This window comes from Saccostrea cucullata, unplaced genomic scaffold, assembly GCF_032062105.1.
Source record: "Saccostrea cucullata isolate Sc308-1 unplaced genomic scaffold, CSIRO_AGI_Scuc_v1 ctg281, whole genome shotgun sequence".
Classification (NCBI taxonomy): Eukaryota; Metazoa; Mollusca; class Bivalvia; order Ostreida; family Ostreidae; genus Saccostrea; species Saccostrea cuccullata.
Genome location: NW_026926059.1, coordinates 494106 through 512675, shown reverse-complemented (window position 1 = coordinate 512675; position 18570 = coordinate 494106). Strand labels below are relative to the sequence as shown.

The following is an 18570-nucleotide window of genomic DNA, read 5'->3' as shown; positions in this document are numbered from 1 at the left end:
ATTTAGGGAGACTTCTTGGTGGTTATACGTGGCACACTTTAATCGTTATAAAACTATTTCATTGTTTAAAACTTACATTACATTTCAAAAAATTTTCTGTATAAACATTGTATTTAAATGATTTAAAAAGATAAAAAGAATCTTAAAAGATATTTCCCCCATTTACAAGGTATATAAATATCTAGAAATAATTATAAAACAGCATTGACATTAAATAAAATTTACTACTACTACTATTAAACTGTAAAAGTTTCTTATTGTCAGATTGTTTATCAAACATTTTTTTTTTCATTTCTAATATAGTAGTACAATCTTAAACTTCTAAAATTTCTCTTCTCATTAGATTTCCAGGCTTTTGGCATAGTCAAAATTTTGTTAATTTCTCTTGAAACTTGTTTTCAATATAAAATTCTGTTTCTAATAAAAATTTTGAAGCACATCTGCATGCCGATTGAACAGCTACTTATCATGCTTATGTTTATCGAATCTGTCTTCTGATGTGTAACTTCTTGGAAAGCTGATAACTTCACAATTTATCAGTAAAGATATGCCTGTAATCACAGCATGAATTAATTATTTGACAATATTAAAGATCTGAAATCTTCTCCAACATCTTGGCATGACATCGATAGCTGTCCAGCTGTTTTACGTCTTGTTGTGTATAACTTGTAATGATGGACTTTTTCATACCCGTAAGTGTAAAATCTAGAGGAGTATTCGATGCATTGGTCATTGGCAATGTGGTTTGACAATCTGTATTTGTAGAGTTCATTGAATGTTTGTGAGAGTTTGGGTAAATGATTAAGATGAGTTGTAAATTTTGGTTTGGTCAAGAAAATTTCGAGTCAGACACATTATTTTTATTTTCGTAAATAGGGAAAAATAGGGTCGGCGGAATCGTAAACCAAGAGAAAAAAAAACTTTGGCCTAATGATAAGTTACCAGTTCATTTACATGTACATGTGTATTAAAATTGTTTGAATTTGATAACCTAAAAATTAAATCATTATTTGAGTTTGTAGATTTTGAATAGATGTGTGTTTTTTATAAGCCCGTCTTAAGACGGGACGTATTATGTTATAGGCTTCGTGTCCGTCCGTCTGTCCGTCTGTCTGTTAGCTTTTTCGTTTCCAGCTCATAACTTTAATACTACTAGGCCTAGGATTATCAAACTTTGTCATCTGATGCATCTTGGGTAGAAGGTGTGTCGCGCACAAAAAGTAGGTCGCTCTGACCTTTATTTAAGAAGTTATTGCCAAATATGGAAAAATCCTTTCCGGCCCATAACTAGAAAACCATAAGACCTACAATCATCAAACTTGGCCAGTTTATGCATCTTAGGTAGAAGGTGTGTCGCGACCTATTTCAAGGTCACTGTGACCTTTAATTTAAGTGAATTTTTAAAAAAAAGTGTGTCTTTTTACTATTCATTTACACATCCCAAATAATGTAAGAGTATTGCATTGTTCTTATTAAAAAAGTGTTAAATCAAGAAAATGCTTATTTTTTTTTAAGCATATACTTGACAGCAATCTATAACAAATATAATGTATGTCAGAGAAATCCTGCCTCTCCCATGAGTGTAATTATCAAGCACTGGTCAAGAAGAATTTTGATAACAGAATATTGCATGTCAAATTAGAGAGAAATTAATGGGTTTTGAGTGCGAGGAGCTAGCATTGGTGTTATCTATATCCCTTGAGTATTGGGCAAATGGGTAAGCCTGTGTGATTAAAAATAGCTCTTGTTGACTAGCTCAATTTTTAAAATGAATTTGATGAAAAGTAATTAAAACTAATTTGATATTGCATAATAGACTAATCTGATATTATGTAATATTATTAATTTAAAAACTAATTTTTTGTGGTGAGGTGGAATCGGCATGTCCATATGAATTACATATTAAAACCTGTCGGACATTAAATCTCAACCAAAAAAAAAAAATCTTTGAGTATTTTATTAAATTTATAGTAGATAGTGCAGACCCATTCATCTCTTGGTAGTAATGAGTAGACAAGCATCTAGTTAAAGATTAATTAATGAGTTCAATGTAGGAAGGCTAGCTTTCTCAGTCGCTCTGATTAAGCAGTGACCTTATCTGTACCCTTTGGGGATTAGACAGAAGAACTGCTGGTCAGTTTATAACATATGTCATTTGATGGCCAGCCTTTTCTTTTCAAAATTAATTTGGTATAGATTAAGTTGTTAAGACTAATTTGATGATGGGCATTTGACAAGGTCTAACACAACCAGCACAGAAATCTATCAGTGATGTAATATTTATTATAATTGATGCCTACATCACAGGGGATGGATAAATATTTTAAGAAATGGAAAAATCATCGAAATCTTAGAATCAAGGTTGATGTGATTTTCTTGCACCTAAACTGTTCAGGGCTATTCCAGAAAAAAATGTATGGGGGGGTTGGAAGGCACTTTTATTTTTACCCCACCACCCATACATTTTTAATTGCTTTCTCCCCCACTGCCCATCAAATTAAAAATGCTTTTAATACAACCACCCATCTAAATTTAAAATAATTGTTTAAAGAATTGTGTTTTAAGTTATGTATATATAAAATAAAATTTTATGTACTGGTACTTTTTTGAAGCATTTGCACTTTAATATGCAACTTGAACTGAGTGTTCGCATTTGGAATGTATCCAAACGATGGACTCAATTAAAAAGAAAAAAAAATATGATGCAAATCGAAATATTAAGCACAAAACTTTCATTTTTTCATTACTTTGAAAATAGTTTATCTTTTTTGAAAAGAATTTAGAAAGATATTTTTATGCAAATTTTAACAGAAACAAAAGTTTTGTAAGATTTTACAATCAGCTAATTTTTTTGGTTCAAGTTCAAAGTTATTTTGTAACACAGGCCACAGAGTTCCTGCTATAGCCTATAAGTTTCTATTCTTTTTTTTTTTGGGGGGGGGCACCAAAGTTATGTAGGGCATTGTCTATTTAGTGGGACGTGAAAAAAAAATGAATTAAGTCTCAATCCCACCTAACAACCGTGCAGGCACTTGTTTCTGAAATATATTTTTAAAATTCATTTGTATGTTATGGCCGGGCTAAAAATATATTCAAGGTTAGTCTGGTAACACTCAACAGGATATTTATTATCAGATACGTTTTTTTTCTACTTTCGGTTTTAATCAAACGATCTCTCTGATTGTTTCTAAAACATTTAATTTACCATTGTAATCACGTTTCAATAAATTGCTGGAATGAAACTTGAGCTGGAAGCAATAAAGAACACAAAGAAACTGTGTTCCAATCCTCCACTGTCATTACACCATGTGCTTTTATAATTATCTGCCCTTGTTTCCGGTTTGTTCGATTCTACTTTCACTTTCAATGTAAACACACTTCTCAACTGTTTTGGACGTTTTTTTAGCTCTACTGGTCAGAGACCAGAAGAGCTTATGCGATAGTAAGGTGTCCGTCGTCCGTCCGTCTGTCTGTCTGTCTTTCCGTCTGTCTGTAAACAATTTTTCAAAACGCTACTCCTCCTACAGTTTTGGTCTGATTTTAATATAACTTGGCACACAAGTAGACTACACAAAGATACATAAAATAGTGCATCGGATTTTGATTTCGATGAACAGTGTTGCCATGGTTACTAAAAATAGAATTTTCTTTGAAATTCCTTTAAAACACTACTCCTCCTACAGTTTTGATCTGATTTCAGTATAACTTGGCACACAAGTAGACTACACTAAGATATATAAAATAGTGCATCGGTTTTTGATTTCGATGAACGGTGTTGCCATGGTTACTAAAAATAGAATTTTCTGTGAAATCCTTTTAAACGTTAGTCCTCCTACAATTTTGATCTGATTTCAATATAACTTGGCACACAAGTAGACTACACTAAGATACATAAAATAGTGCATCGGATTTTGATTGTGATGAATGGTGTTGCCATGGTTACTAAAAATAAATTTTCTTTGAAATTCCTTTAAAACACTACTCCTCCTACAGTTTTGATCTGATTTCAATATAACTTGGCACACAAGTAGACTACGCTAAGATACATAAAATAGTGCATCAGTTTTTGATTTCGATGAACGGTGTTGTCATGGTTACTAAAAATAGAATTTTCTTTGAAATTCCTTTAAAACACTACTCCTCCTACAATTTTGATCTGATTTCAATATAAATTGGCACACAAGTAGACTACACTAAGATACATAAAATAGTGCATAGGTTTTGATTTCGATGAACGGTGTTGCCATGGTTACTAAAAATAGAATTTTCTGTGAAATCCTTTTAAACGTTAGTCCTCCTACAATTTTGATCTGATTTCAATATAACTTGGCACACAAGTAGACTACACTAAGATACATAAAATAGTGCATCGGATTTTGATTTCGATGAACGGTGTTGCCATGGTTACTAAAAATAGAATATTCAGTGAAATTCCTTTAAAACGCTACTTCTCTTACAATTTTGATCTGATATCAATATAACTTGGCACACAAGTAGACTACACAAAGATACATAAAATAGTGCATCAGTTTTTGATTTCGATGAACGGTGTTGCCATGGTTACTAAAAATAGAATTTTCTGTGAAAGTCCTTTAAAATGCTTCTCCTCCTACAGTTTTGGTCTGATTGCAATATAACTTGGCACACAAGTAGACTACACTAAGATATATAAAATAGTGCATCGGTTTTTGATTTCGATGAACGGTGTTGCCATGGTTACTAAAAATAGAAATGTCTGTGAAATTCCTTTATAACGCTACTCCTTCTACAGTTTTGGTCTGATGGCAATGGCTTCTTTTCTCATCCTTTGTTATAAGTACAAACCAGTAGAGCTACAGTCTCGAGAGAGACTTCTGGTTTAAAATAGATATCAATATTTACTGGCTTATACAAAATGAAAGGAAAGAAGTTCTTTGCAGTTGATTATTTGTGAGGGTAAACGCAACCACCCATCTAAAAATATATCGGGTGAGGACAACCACCCATGCAAATTTAATTGCTCCAGTCCCCATTACCCATACAAAAATATATGACGTGCCGTCCAACCCTCCCATACATTTTTTTCTGGAATAGCCCTCAAGAAAATTGTAATTTTTTGACGGGCGTATCATGCTGTGGCGTGGCACTTTATTACTAATTAGATTTTGTACAATAAAATCTACTCAAGTTTTGAGTGATTTACATATGTAAAATATTTACAAAGAGTTGGTGAATAAATGAAAGAGTGAAAGAAAAGACCAATTTTTTAAACAAATTCATGGATTTATGTCTTTTCCTTGTTTTGTAATGCTTTTATAGTGTAAACTTAGTCTCTTGAGTTATTAAAGTCTAGAAGACAATGTGTCCTAAAAAACTATTTTCTGACTTGTATGTTGGTGTTCTTTTTAAAAGGTACTTGGAATATGGTGAAGAGAAGTGGAAGCAGGTAACGGCCCAGTGTTTGAATTCTGTGGAGACCTACTCCGACCATGTAAGGGAGAACTTCCACGCCACTCTGGACTGGCTCCACGAACACGCCTGCTCCCGATCCTATGGACTAGGTAAATTATACAGCTGTTTATGCCTGCCCTGATCCTAAGGATTAGGTAAACTATACAGCTGTTTATGCCTGCTCCCATAATCCTGTGGGTTACGGAAATTAAAGAGCCTTTTTTTACCCCCCGCAAACGAAGTTTAGGGGGGGTATATTGGAATCACCATGTCCGTCTGTCTGTCCGTCTGTCTGTCTGTTCTTACGAGAGGTACATTGTGGGGTAAAATTAACGTATTTTCCAGCAGTGTGGGGTTTTTTGGGTACTGTGGGGTTAACCCCATAATGAAGAGGTCTAATTACGTTCAAAATTACTCTATGAGGTCGAAAAACCTAAAATTAGATTTAACCTCACAAAGACTTTGTCCAAATTTTGGACATGTCCTTAGCCCAAAACGCTCAGACATTCAGAAATCTGCTGTTTAGAGGAGTTCGGTAATTGAATCGAGGAGTTCCGAATACCTGAGCATGCGCATATATTTAAAACTAACTGCGCATGCGCAGAATACGGAAGTAGCTGTGTGGACATTTTGTATTAGCAGTGAGGAAATTCGGAAACACAAAAAGCAAATGCAGTAAGTCTTACTATTTTGTTGCACCACATTGAAAAAAAGCTTTGTAAGTTGTTTGATATGATTCATACGTAGATTATGCAGTTGTAGAATTTATTTAAAGTGAAGGAAAGGACACTTGTAGTCCACATAAACACATACCGATTGAAAACGGGCTTTTGTGAAAAAAATGATAATGATTGAATGCACTGATAGTTCTTTTTTTAATCAGAGGTCTGCAATGAAAATCGACCGATACCCGGAGGTCGGGCTAGTGGTTTTCTGCAAGAGGGTCGCCCCGTTGGCCAGTTAAAAAAGATAATATTATTTATACACGTGCAATACATGCAAAGCACACCTGGTACGTATTTTCACTCGTTTTTTGCAACAAAAATCCAAACCATTTAAATTTTCCATATAACATGCTCCAACTGTCAATAAATCTCCATAATTTAATCCGTGTTGGAGTACTACTTGGCTTATTTACTTCAAAATACGATCGTGTTTTTTTCTTAATTCGAATTTTCTCTATATCTATGGTAATTACATGCAGATATCTCATAACATAAATACATGTGATTCTTCCGATGGGAGACAAAATCTCTGGATTTTTCACGCCTCTTCCGCCCCTTCCGATTAATTTTTAAATCATCCGTGTTTAAATTTTTTTCAAATTGAATATTTTTGGCTTTAATTTTATCCTGTTTCGTAGTATAATTGCTCTCTCTCTCTCTCTCTCTCTCTCTCTTAATTCATTCTAGATACTTACCGATTGTTTATCTACTCTTCACACATTTGTTTACATGTACTTGAAATCGTACCTTAATCTATAGAGAAAAAATCAGAATGGAAAAATGGAATTATACTGCAATAAATTTTCGCAGCAAGTAGGCTTCGAAGGAATCAACATGGGGTTGTATAATTAGGTTGTAAAATTTAGTGGTATATCAATTTGATAAATGACAATCAATGTTTATAAATGAGTGTAGGACATTTTAATCAGTTGTTAAAATACCCAATATGTCACATTGCTTACACAGTCGTTTGTGTAATTATGTGCCGGATAAAAAAAATTCACCTATTAAAGAAATTAAACAAATTACCTTTAGATACGTTTATATAACTCTCTTTGTGTTAATGGAAAAAATATAATCGTCCTGTAAGATCAATTTGTACTTATTTTTCAAGATCGACCATTGCAAATTTAAAAGAATTAAATCACAATTAATAGTTTTTCTATAGCTAAACTTAAAGAAATTCAAGCTTAAAGCTTCATTTTGTAATTTACAATATTAATTCATCATTACTTTGAATATTTACAGTGAGAGTACGTAACTTAGCTAATACAGGGCTATCATTATTTTTACACCTGTTAGATTTTGATTCCGTGTAGAAGCTCTAATTGCAACTCTGTTTGTATAGCATGATTATCTCGTGAATTTCACCATCAGGAGACGATCGATAGGGATTAGTTACGCTCTGGTGCACTTGACACCTGTGTTGTAGTAGAATGATTTTAAACTGCGTTAATACAAATCTTTGGTCAATTGAATAATTTTTTGTGTGTGTCTGTATGTTAGATAGAAATTTTGACAGCTTTATAAAAATAATATTAAAAAATTACCAGACTTTAAAAACTTCAGCAAAGTAGTTGATCGAGGATTAATTGAAAGGGGGGGGGGGTTACACTGCTGATCATTACCTGAACATATTATAGTGAAGTTTTTAAATGAATTTTATTGACATTTACTGAAATAATTTTTTATACTTTATTTAATTCACCATTAAACTGTCTTTTAATTAAAGCTTTTATATTTTTTCTTATTTAAAAAATAGATAGTAGTAAGGCACATGTATTTCTTCTTGAATGATTTGAATGTTACAAAGGAACACTCAGAGTTCCCGAAACTAGTCAAAAATATGTCGGACAATTGTCTTGTAAATATTCAAAATTCACCGGACAGTTGTAAAATTTACCGGACATTAATTTTTTGTATGTAAATTTAACATATTATAGGATTGGAAATTGTAACGATATAATAAATGATATGTGTAAATAAAAAGATGGCAGATTAAAAAAAAAATTATTGAAATATTTTGTATATGGCCTTTGTATGCAGGATTTGACGTCGCCGAAGGCGTGTGATGACCAACGCTTAATTCATGTATAAATTTATTATGTCCTTTCTGACAGATTTTAAAAATGTTTTAAAAATAAAATCTGCAACACGACAACTCTTGGTTGATTGTTTGGAAAATATGTTGTTTTCCAGGCTTTTTTCTTTTGGATTTTTGTATTTTATGTGCCAGGAAAAATATTACGTAAAATATCAAACTCGTTTTAAAAAGCTTGGTAAAACGTCCGATATTTCTGACTAGTTAAAATTTATTATACAACCTCCATACAGTTAAAAATATGTACTAATGATATAAAGATATGCAAATTTATCATGAAAATGATGATTTTAAGTGAATTTGTTGTCGTTTTACTACATTCAAGTCAATCCGCTATTTTTAGAAAAGGGGAAAAACGCGCTTGTATTTTAAATGCTATCAAATACATTTAAAAAAATCCAGAAGTTGGTATAATATTATCATGCTAATAGATTAAATTATAGAGAAAATAATAAATGGTAACAAATTGTCTGTAATCAAGCAGAAATAGCAGGCACTCTTGCAACCCTGCAAATTCGTCCTTCAAAACGAAAGTAGATTGTCACTTTTTTTTACTGTCAGAACTACAGAGTGCATATATTTATCATTGAAAATATTTGTTGACAGGGTTTTTAAAACTGTTTTTCCTCCCAGACTTATGGAAATTATTATTTTAATATGTAGCTTTTTATAGTAGACAATCAACGTCTACATTTTATTTAAACAAGATCTGGCGATGCCCTGACGTTTTTTTTTTTTCATTCCTTTAGTTTTGCATTTGTTTATTGTCAGGACAATTGAATTAAATGATTTTGTTAAGATTATATGTAAAGGTTATACAGTCTGTAAAAAAAAAAAAAAAAAAAAAACATCGGACATTTTGACCAATAAAATTAAGATTTTACCGGTCCCATTCAAAGTTCACCGGGGATCCCCGGTGGACCGGTGCGTTTCTGGAACTCTGAACACTTATGAACAAAACCTTAAAAATTTAATTTGGAATTCTTTAATTTCATATTTTTTAAATAGGCATGGATTAATATATATATACACACATACAAAGGTTTTGTGAAATTGACATGTTTAATTAAATCAACTGTAGTGGTTATTGCTGTTTATTTATTGACTGACTGGCTACTTCTTGGGCAAACTAGAATAAGAGGCCACCTGTCTTAAGTGGCTAGTTTCTGGACTTCCCAAAGCTTAAAACAAGTTTGACTGTACTTTTTCACCTTTTACCAATATAAGAAAGTAGTTCACAGTACATGACAACTATGCTTTAAATAAATTTCGATGAATTTTAATTAGTAACTCGGAATTTTTGTATGTGATATAAATAAACATTTGCTTCTGTATTCCTTTGTAGAGTTCAGATACTGAAAGTGAACATCAGTGGAACTTTGATGATCTAGGCCGCTCTATTTTTGCAGCAACACCAGCAGGCGTCGGACATTCATAAAGTTGAAAGAACAGACCTATGACTTGAACACACAATTTGTGATCTGAATATAGTTCACAAATTTAAGGAAAGCAACTATCAAAGACATCCAGATTGATGGTTAGTACATGTTATAAGTGCCCATAAAATCAAGACAACAATATTATTTTACAATAAATTAAAACATAACCTGTAAAAAAAATTGAACATTATCATTTAGAAATATATTTTACTGTATTTTTTTTTTGACAGGTATACATGAAGTATGAATGAAAGACTTTTCAGAAGAACAAGCACAATCCCGATTCATTCTTGCCATTGTCTGCTCCAGACGGCGACATTTAGGACCTGACTTACTTTTCAGAAAAAGAAGATGAATCGATTTTTGATAGTTGATCTTAAAAAGATAACATTTTCAGGGGTCGTGGATTGAATGACATTTTCTTGCAATCTCCCATGCAGAGTTGTCGTTCGTTCCTCTCTCAGACACATGCAGAGTTGTCGTTCGTTCCTCTCTCAGACACCTCTGCAATGGGCTCACGTCAAGATTTTTGACATAACGTATAAAACTTGATATTTGAAGAATTGTTTCAATTCAAATCAATAGTTCTGGATTGATTTAGTAAATATCTATCTCAAAATTCAGACATAAACATAGAAATTGAATTGTAATGAATTAAAACAAACGCACTATTTCTCATGTTTAAAACTGTGTATACGCGAGCCAACGACAGAGGTGAATGTATGAGCCGATGGTAGAGAGTGATTTTCTTGATGGGCAACTAGTTTCAAGTATTTGGATGTCTATTCTCAAGTTACTGCAAACCTTAAATTAACTTCTTGATTATTAGTTAAATGTGAGACCGTTTCTTACTTGAAGTAATCATTTTTTGAATTGAGCTATGTAATCTCTGATTACTTATGTTTATGAATACTGTTCAGCTTTAAGACAAAAGGATCTTTTATGAACATTGCATTCGTCATGGTGAATTTCTATACATTAAGTAACAGTCATAGTTTTCGTCTTTTTTAATTAGCGATCTCATTTTAAATGTGAGAAATAATTATTAAACTGAAATGTTTATTTATGTTGTTTGATTTTTATTTTTTTGAAAATTGTAAATCAATTGCATGTTGTTGTTTTTTTTTCATTTTATTTTAGGGGATGGGAGTGAGGGTGCAGCTGTTAAGTTTGAGTATATTTTCCAAAAGGATGTACATCGTTATTTTTGTTTAAATATCAATTTTAAAATGCAAAATGATGAGATATTAGACTACACATTTTTTCTTAAAACTTCATTTAAATTAATATATTTTGTTTAAAATAAGTAGCAACACCATGCAAGTTTTAGAGTTATTTGACAACTCACTATATACTTGTTTTTTTTTTACATTTATGAAGATTGTCTCAAATTTTGAGGGTTTTTTTCTGTGTTCTACATTTATTGACATGTTTCTTATCTGTGTTCATCTTGTCGAGTAACTGAAAAGTTTGATTAAATTTTTTTTTAAAAAATCAGGATCATCTCTTTTATTTATTATTATTAATTTACAAAGAAATTATGTATGCTTTTGATGCATAATGTACACTTCAAATTCATGCACCAGCAGATTCAAAGGGAAAATTCTCATTAGAAATAAGCAGTTAAGATAAAGAGATTATCCAATTAAAAATAGTTTGAAAAATATTTAAAACAAATTTTCAAGTATGTTATCAAAATAGAAAAAAGTATTATGAGTATAGTTTGGTATTTTTAATAGTAAAAAAAAAGGATATGACGTACTGGCAATTGCATCATCTCACTCAGGGTCTTTCCGTCAGAGTTCGGAAAAACAACCTCGAATGTATTAACATCACCTGATGTTAAAGGTTATGCTTTTCTTGTTTTTTTCAAATATAGGATAGAGGAAGTAAGAAGTCCCTTTTATAGTAAGTTTTATGTAATATCATAGCATTGAATAAAATTAAACTCCATATTCCACAGATAAAAGGTCTTCATGCATTTATTTCGAAGATCATGAAAAGGGGGGGTTGTTGCCATGGCGTCTAACTAATACATTCGAGGTCATTTGTCAGCTAGTCAGAAAGGCTCGAGAAGTTGCGATTGAACATAGTGGGGGTTCTTGTTCTTTTATTACCAGTCCCTGGTAGAGTTTTTTGATATTAGAACATACTGGGGTTTTCAAACACTTAAATTCATATGGTTACTGGTATCTGTTACATGAGAATACAGCGTGGTTGTTTGTTTAACACTCTGAGGTTACTAAGATGTCTAATATTTTCTATCAGAACATATTGTGGTTCTTGTCTAACACTTTGTGGGGTTAATGTTATCTTTTATCTATATAAGAACATAATGGGGTTGTTACACATTATGGGGTTAGTGTTGTCTATTATCTTTATAAGAGTACTTAGTGGGGTTGTTGTCCTAACACTTTATGGGGTTAGTGTTGTCTATTATCTTTATGAGAGTACATAGTGGGGTTGCTGTCCAAACACTTTATGGGGTTAGTGTTGTCTTTTATATTTATAACAATACATAGTGGGGTTGCTGTCCAAACACTTTATGGGGTTAGTGTTGTCTATTATCTTAATGAGAGTACATAGTGGGGTTGCTGTCCAAACACTTTATGGGGTTTGTGTTGTCTATTATCTTTATGAGAGTACATAGTGGGGTTGCTGTCCAAACACTTTATGGGGTTAGTGTTGTCTATTATCTTTATAAAAATACATAGTGGGGTTGCTGTCCAAACACTTTATGGGGTTAGTGTTGTCTTTTATATTTATAACAATACATAGTGGGGTTGCTGTCCAAACACTTTATGGGGTTAGTGTTGTCTATTATCTTTATGAGAGTACATAGTGGGGTTGCTGTCCAAACACTTTATGGGGTTTGTGTTGTCTATTATCTTTATGAGAGTACATAGTGGGGTTGCTGTCCAAACACTTTATGGGGTTAGTGTTGTCTATTATCTTTATGAAAGTACATCGTGGGGTTGCTGTCCAAACACTTTATGGGGTTAGTGTTGTCTATTATCTTTATGAGAGTACATAGTGGGGTTGCTGTTCAAACACTTTATGGGGTTAGTGTTGTCTGTTATCTTTATGAGAGTACATAGTGGAGTTGCTGTCCAAACACTTTATGGGGTTATTGTTGTCTATTATCTTTATGAGAGTACATAGTGGGGTTGCTGTCCAAACACTTTATGGGGTTAGTGTTGTCTATTATCTTTATGAGTGTACATAGTGGGGTTGCTGTCCAAACACTTTATGGGGTTAGTGTTGTCTATTATCTATATAAGAACATAGTGGGGTTGCTGTCCAAACACTTTATGGGGTTAGTGTTGTCTATTATCTTTATGCGAGTACATAGTGGGGTTGTTGTCCGAACACTTTATGGGGTTAGTGTTGTCTATTATCTTTATGATAGTACATAGTGGGGTTGCTGTCCAAACACTTTATGGGGTTAGTGTTGTCTATTATCTTTATGAGAGTACATAGTGGGGTTGCTGTCCAAACACTTTATGGGGTTAGTGTTGTCTATTATCTTTATAAGAATACATAGTGGGGTTGTTGTCCAAACACTTAATGGGGTTAGTGTTATCTATTATCTTTATAAGAGTACATACTGGGGTTGTTTGTCTTATAATTTATGGGGTTAGTGTTGTCTGTTATATCTATATAGCATATTTGGGTTGTTTGTTTAACACTTTCTGGGATATTCTTGTCTATCATCTTCATGTGAAAACATGATGGGTTAATTTACTTTGATGCAACAGTTATCCTCAAATAAAAACATTTTTTTGCATTGTTACTGTTATGCAGTAGTTGAAAAATGTTATTGCTATATCCCTTCTAAGTTCTTCAGATAAACAGTAACAATTTTAAGTACTTATAATTAGTTGCCCGTAAAGTTGACTTGATATTAAATAATTTATTTTTAACCCCACAAATATAGATCTTTAACCCCACAAATATAGATCTTTAACCCCACAAATATAGACCTTTAACCCCACAATATACCATTTGTTTGAATTCCTAATGAAACCTCTCAAGTCACCACTGTACTATTAATAACCCCACAAAGCAAAATTATAACCCCGCACCTTCCGTAAAATGCACAATGTACCTCTCAACTGTATAGCTGTCCATCTGTCCGTCTGTCTGTAGACAAGATTTTGTCCGGACCATTACTCAGAAACTATTGGAAGGATTTGTCTGAAAATTTGTACACATATTATTCACCATATGAAGTTGTGCACCTGAAATTTTCATCTTGATTCGATTATTATTTTAAATTTTACAGGTGTTTTTTCATTTTTATTTTGTGGTTTTGTCCGGACCGTTTCTCAGAAACTATTGCAAGGATTAATCTGAAAATTTGTACACTTATTATTCACCATATGAAGGTGTGCACCTGGAATTTTCAACTCTTTTTGTTCATTTTTATGCATTTTACAGGTTTTATTTTTTATTTTAATTGACTTGTTCATTTTGGGCTCATGTATAAGGTTTGAGACATAAAATCTAGAATATCTGTACAAAAACGTTAACTACAGCTTAAAACTACTCATAAAAACTGAAAAAAAAGAAACATCATCAAGTGTTAAAAACACCTTTTACATTGCACAGAAGATAATGTAATTTCATTTGTCTCTTGGGAATAATGACTGGACATGCATCCAGTTAAAGATAAATTAATGAGTTTGGTGTGGGAAGTTGAACATTAAGGTATCTCATTATGAACCATATGTTATCTCCTGGGAATCGGGCACAAGAATTAAAGATCTCTCTTCTCTTATTCTCTTAATTGTAATTTATTGTCTGTCAAAGCACTTCATTACTGGATGACCAGCTCTTTATTTTCAAAATGAATTTGATATAAAGTTATCAAGATTAATTTGATTTTGTATAATATGATTTTTTTTCAACAATCAGTTTGCAGAGTGACATAACACATAATTGCAATATATTTTTTAATGCAGAAATAAAAAGATAAAATAAAAAAATAATGTTACAATGGAATTACAATGTATTAGTATTGATGTTTCATTTGGTTGCACCTTTGTTTCATTCATTAAGAAGCATGATGAGCATGCAATTATATTTCACTGCAAATTTTGTAAGTAAATTGTGAACACCTCTAGATCCATAAAGTATTTTTGAATTGGCACCTTCTCTGAAAAACCCAGCGGGGGGTATTTGTCCCTACTGGACAGTTCTAGTTTAACTTTTACATTTAATGTCTGCTGCTGATCCTATGGATTACATGTAGGTAAATTATACAGCTCTTTATGCCTGCTCCCGATCCTATGGATTAGGTAAATTATAGAGCCATTTATCTTAACAACTTTACCACTTTATGTCTGCTCCCGATCCCATGGATTAGGTAAATTATACAGCTGTTTATCTTAACAACTTTACCACTTTGTGCCTTCTCCTGATCATATGGATTACTTAAATTATAGAGCTCTTATTTTAATAACTTTACCACTATATGCTCTGCATACAGGAATATTCTATTATTATTCCATGTAGTATTGAATTGAAATTTTAAATACAGTAAAAACACGCTTATAGCAAACATGCTTATTGTGAATTGACATTTATAGCAAAGTGATTGTCATTCCTTCTGACTTTGTAAACTTAAAGGATATAATGAATTATGCTTATAATTAAGCAAAATCGTTTGTTCCTTGGACTTGGTTGTAAGCGTGTTTTACTCTATCTAAGACGGATAATCGGTCTTCTCATGGCATCACTCGTACTGTGGTGCTGATTGCTATCAGACATCAAATTAATGTGATGCCAAAGTGAACATTGACTCAAAACTCTTACTGCTGCTTTTATGTATAAATGCAGTGGTAATCTTTGATGCCAACAGTTCTAAAACATTTTGTTTTGTTAGAAATAAATGTATTAAAGATGGTTGTTACTGGTTAATAATTGTGAAGCAGTTGGACCATTTTTGAAAATTTCAACTTGAGATATATACCTTTTACTTGCATAAACATATTATTTTTAGAACACCCCTTGCTGTTGTTTGTGACTGTTTATTTGTTTGTCTGTGGGAGTACCTTGTGGAGTCTTGATATTGTTTATTTGTCTGTAGGGAGCCGCATTCCGTGGGACCCTCAGTACCTTGTAGAGTCTCTCTCTGACTCCACGGTCTACATGGCGTACTATACTGTGGCCCACCTGTTACAGGGCGGCGTGTTTGATGGGAGCGGGAAGAGTCCTGCTAATATCAGGTAAGGGGACAGGTGGAGGGAGAAATTAAAAAATTCTCTAAGTGGGCCAGTCAGGGAAGAGGTTAAATCATAGTAATAGCCTTTGTTGTTAGGAGGCAGTTAATGTACAGTGTAGATTACTGTAAACCAACTTTTATTCACGATGACTTTATTTCGCGATTTACCAGGAATAAACTAGTTCGCGATGATTAATTATTGCGATCAAGCTTTTTTGCATCTGTTTTTAATAGAACAAATATACTATAGGGACTGGTTGGCGGCGAGAAATATTCGCTATGATGAGGCTCTCGCGAACTTCGCGAAAATTTCTCGCATGCGAATAAAAGTTGGTTTACAGTACCTAAACTTTACATTGTGTTTTGTAAAAGTAATTGACAAATTATTTTATGAATATTTTTTGATGATAATGATTCATTCAATTGAAACTTAAAGAACCTGTTTAGATAGTTACCCAGAACATACATTGTAGGGCAGAGGAACTGACTCCAGAGGTCTGGGACTATATCTTATACAAGAACACCCCCTACAAGGGAGGACCTATCCCTAAGGCTACCCTGGACAGACTGAGGGCAGAGTTTGAGTACTGGTACCCTGTAGACCTGAGGGTGTCCGGTAAAGATCTGGTACCTAATCACCTGACCTACTACATCTACAACCATGTGGCCATGTGGCCTAATGACAGGTAAATACAATGACTATGACAGGTAAATACAAAGGGTTTTACTAAGGACAAGTAAATACATATATTATAAGGTTTTACTTCGGACTGATTACCTTTGACTGCTTTATTTAATATGTAGATATTTTTATAATTGTAAAGTTTCTGATTAAAAAGTATGCAAAGTATGTCAAAGCATCTCACTAGAGAAATAAACAGATATAATTAAAACTGAATTAGTTAAAATGTTGCTGTGTTTAAACCTTATAAGATAGCCATGATTATATTTTAAACAATTGTGTTATTTTTAGTTCCAAGTGGCCTAGAAGTATTAGAGCTAATGGTCATTTACTGCTGAATTCTGAAAAGGTAAGTGTAGATATGACAACCTTGAAATATTTATTTTCTATGGATACATAGTACATATTATTGTGTAAGTACAAAGTACATTGGTTCTGATTTTATTACAGATGTCCAAGTCGACTGGAAATTTCCTCACCCTCACGGACGCAATTGACAAATTTTCAGCTGATGGTAATTAGGAATTTGTGTTACATTAGAGTTATCTCCCTTACATATGTAGTGTTCTGCTCTTGTTGAATAGCTTGATCCCTGTTGTAGGAATGAGACTGGCTTTATCGGTAACATTGTTTTATATGATGACTTGTCACCTGTTTACTACCTGTTGTAGGTATGAGACTGGCTCTATCAGATGCTGGAGACACGGTAGAGGACGCTAACTTTGTGACTAAGATGGCTGATGCTGGTCTCCTGAGACTGTACACATACCTGGAGTGGGTGAAGGAGATACTGGCCACTAAAGACACGCTGAGGACGGGACCCACCGACACAACGAACGATCAGATATTTATAAGGTAACACAACCAACGATCAGATATTTATAAGGTAACGATCCTACCAATACAACCAACGATCAGATATTTATAAGATAACACAAAAAACAATCTGATATTTATAAGGTAATGACCCTAACAACACAACCAACAATTAGATATTTATCAGGTAACTCGACCAACAATCAGATATTTATCAGGTAACTCAACCAACCATCAGATATTTATTAGGTAACACCACCAACGATAAGATATTTATAAGGTAACATAACCAAAGATCAGATATTTATAAGGTAACATGACCAACGATAAGATATTTATAAGGTAACATGACCAACGATAAGATATTTATAAGGTAACATAACCAACGATAAGATATTTATAAGGTAACATAACCAAAGATCAGATATTTATAAGGAAACATGACCAACGATAAGATATTTATAAGGTAACATGACCAACGATAAGATATTTATAAGGTAACATAACCAACGATAAGATATTTATAAGGTAACATAACCAAAGATCAGATATTTATAAGGTAACATGACCAACGATAAGATATTTATAAGGTAACATGACCAACGATAAGATATTTATAAGGTAACATAACCAACGATAAGATATTTATAAGGTAACATAACCAAAGATCAGATATTTATAAGGTAACATGACCAACGATAAGATATTTATAAGGTACTGTAAACCAAGTATTATACGCGTGCGATAAATATCCGCGAGTTCCTCGAGTAACCCCTGCTTGCGGATATTTATCGTCGCGAACCAGTTGTTCATTTTATTCTCATGTGGTATGATTAGAGTTATTTGCCCTTTTTTTACGGATCCCGACGGTTCAATAAGTAATCACGGAAGAACTTTAGTGTACTAGAAGCAGTTGAAATTTGATTACAAACATTCAGAAAAAATATATAAACGAATGGCGAATCTAAAACTATTTGTGTAGAAATGATTAGAATGTCAATAATTATTTCAGCTTGTGTAGTATTGTTCATTTATTGTCACAGACGAGTTAGAGATAGCCTGGTTAATTATGACTAATTATGGCCCAGTCCTGCTTTATCCCAACCATTTATAATTAATTGCCCTTTGGCTATGTTGATCTCAGAAAGCGT

The 18570-nt window shown here is 32.9% G+C and overlaps 1 protein-coding gene, 1 long non-coding RNA gene and 1 pseudogene across 4 annotated transcripts in view; 2 read left to right on the top strand and 1 right to left on the bottom strand.

Annotated features, from left to right (window-relative positions):
* Positions 1-18570, bottom strand: part of LOC134270540 (putative nuclease HARBI1) — a 319031-nt pseudogene that overhangs the window by 26864 nt on the left and 273597 nt on the right.
* The window catches only part of LOC134270533 (leucine--tRNA ligase, cytoplasmic-like), a 36400-nt gene that overhangs the window by 13947 nt on the left and 3883 nt on the right, over positions 1-18570 (top strand). The window contains exons 17-22 of the mRNA XM_062752766.1: positions 5392-5540; positions 15787-15925; positions 16395-16607; positions 16895-16952; positions 17054-17117; positions 17275-17458. Coding sequence (XP_062608750.1) covers positions 5392-5540; positions 15787-15925; positions 16395-16607; positions 16895-16952; positions 17054-17117; positions 17275-17458 — 807 coding nt within the window. The remainder of the gene's footprint in view (positions 1-5391; positions 5541-15786; positions 15926-16394; positions 16608-16894; positions 16953-17053; positions 17118-17274; positions 17459-18570) is intronic.
* LOC134270529 (uncharacterized) lies at positions 5658-11147 on the top strand. Of its 3 annotated transcripts, XR_009992844.1 has the most exons (4): positions 5658-6105; positions 9602-9793; positions 9926-10142; positions 10408-11147. It is a non-coding gene; the product is annotated as an uncharacterized LOC134270529 (long non-coding RNA). The 3 variants fall into 3 exon arrangements; XR_009992843.1 differs by having other exon boundaries at positions 5659-6105; positions 9926-11147; XR_009992845.1 differs by lacking the exon at positions 5658-6105 and adding an exon at positions 6360-6442 and having other exon boundaries at positions 9926-11147.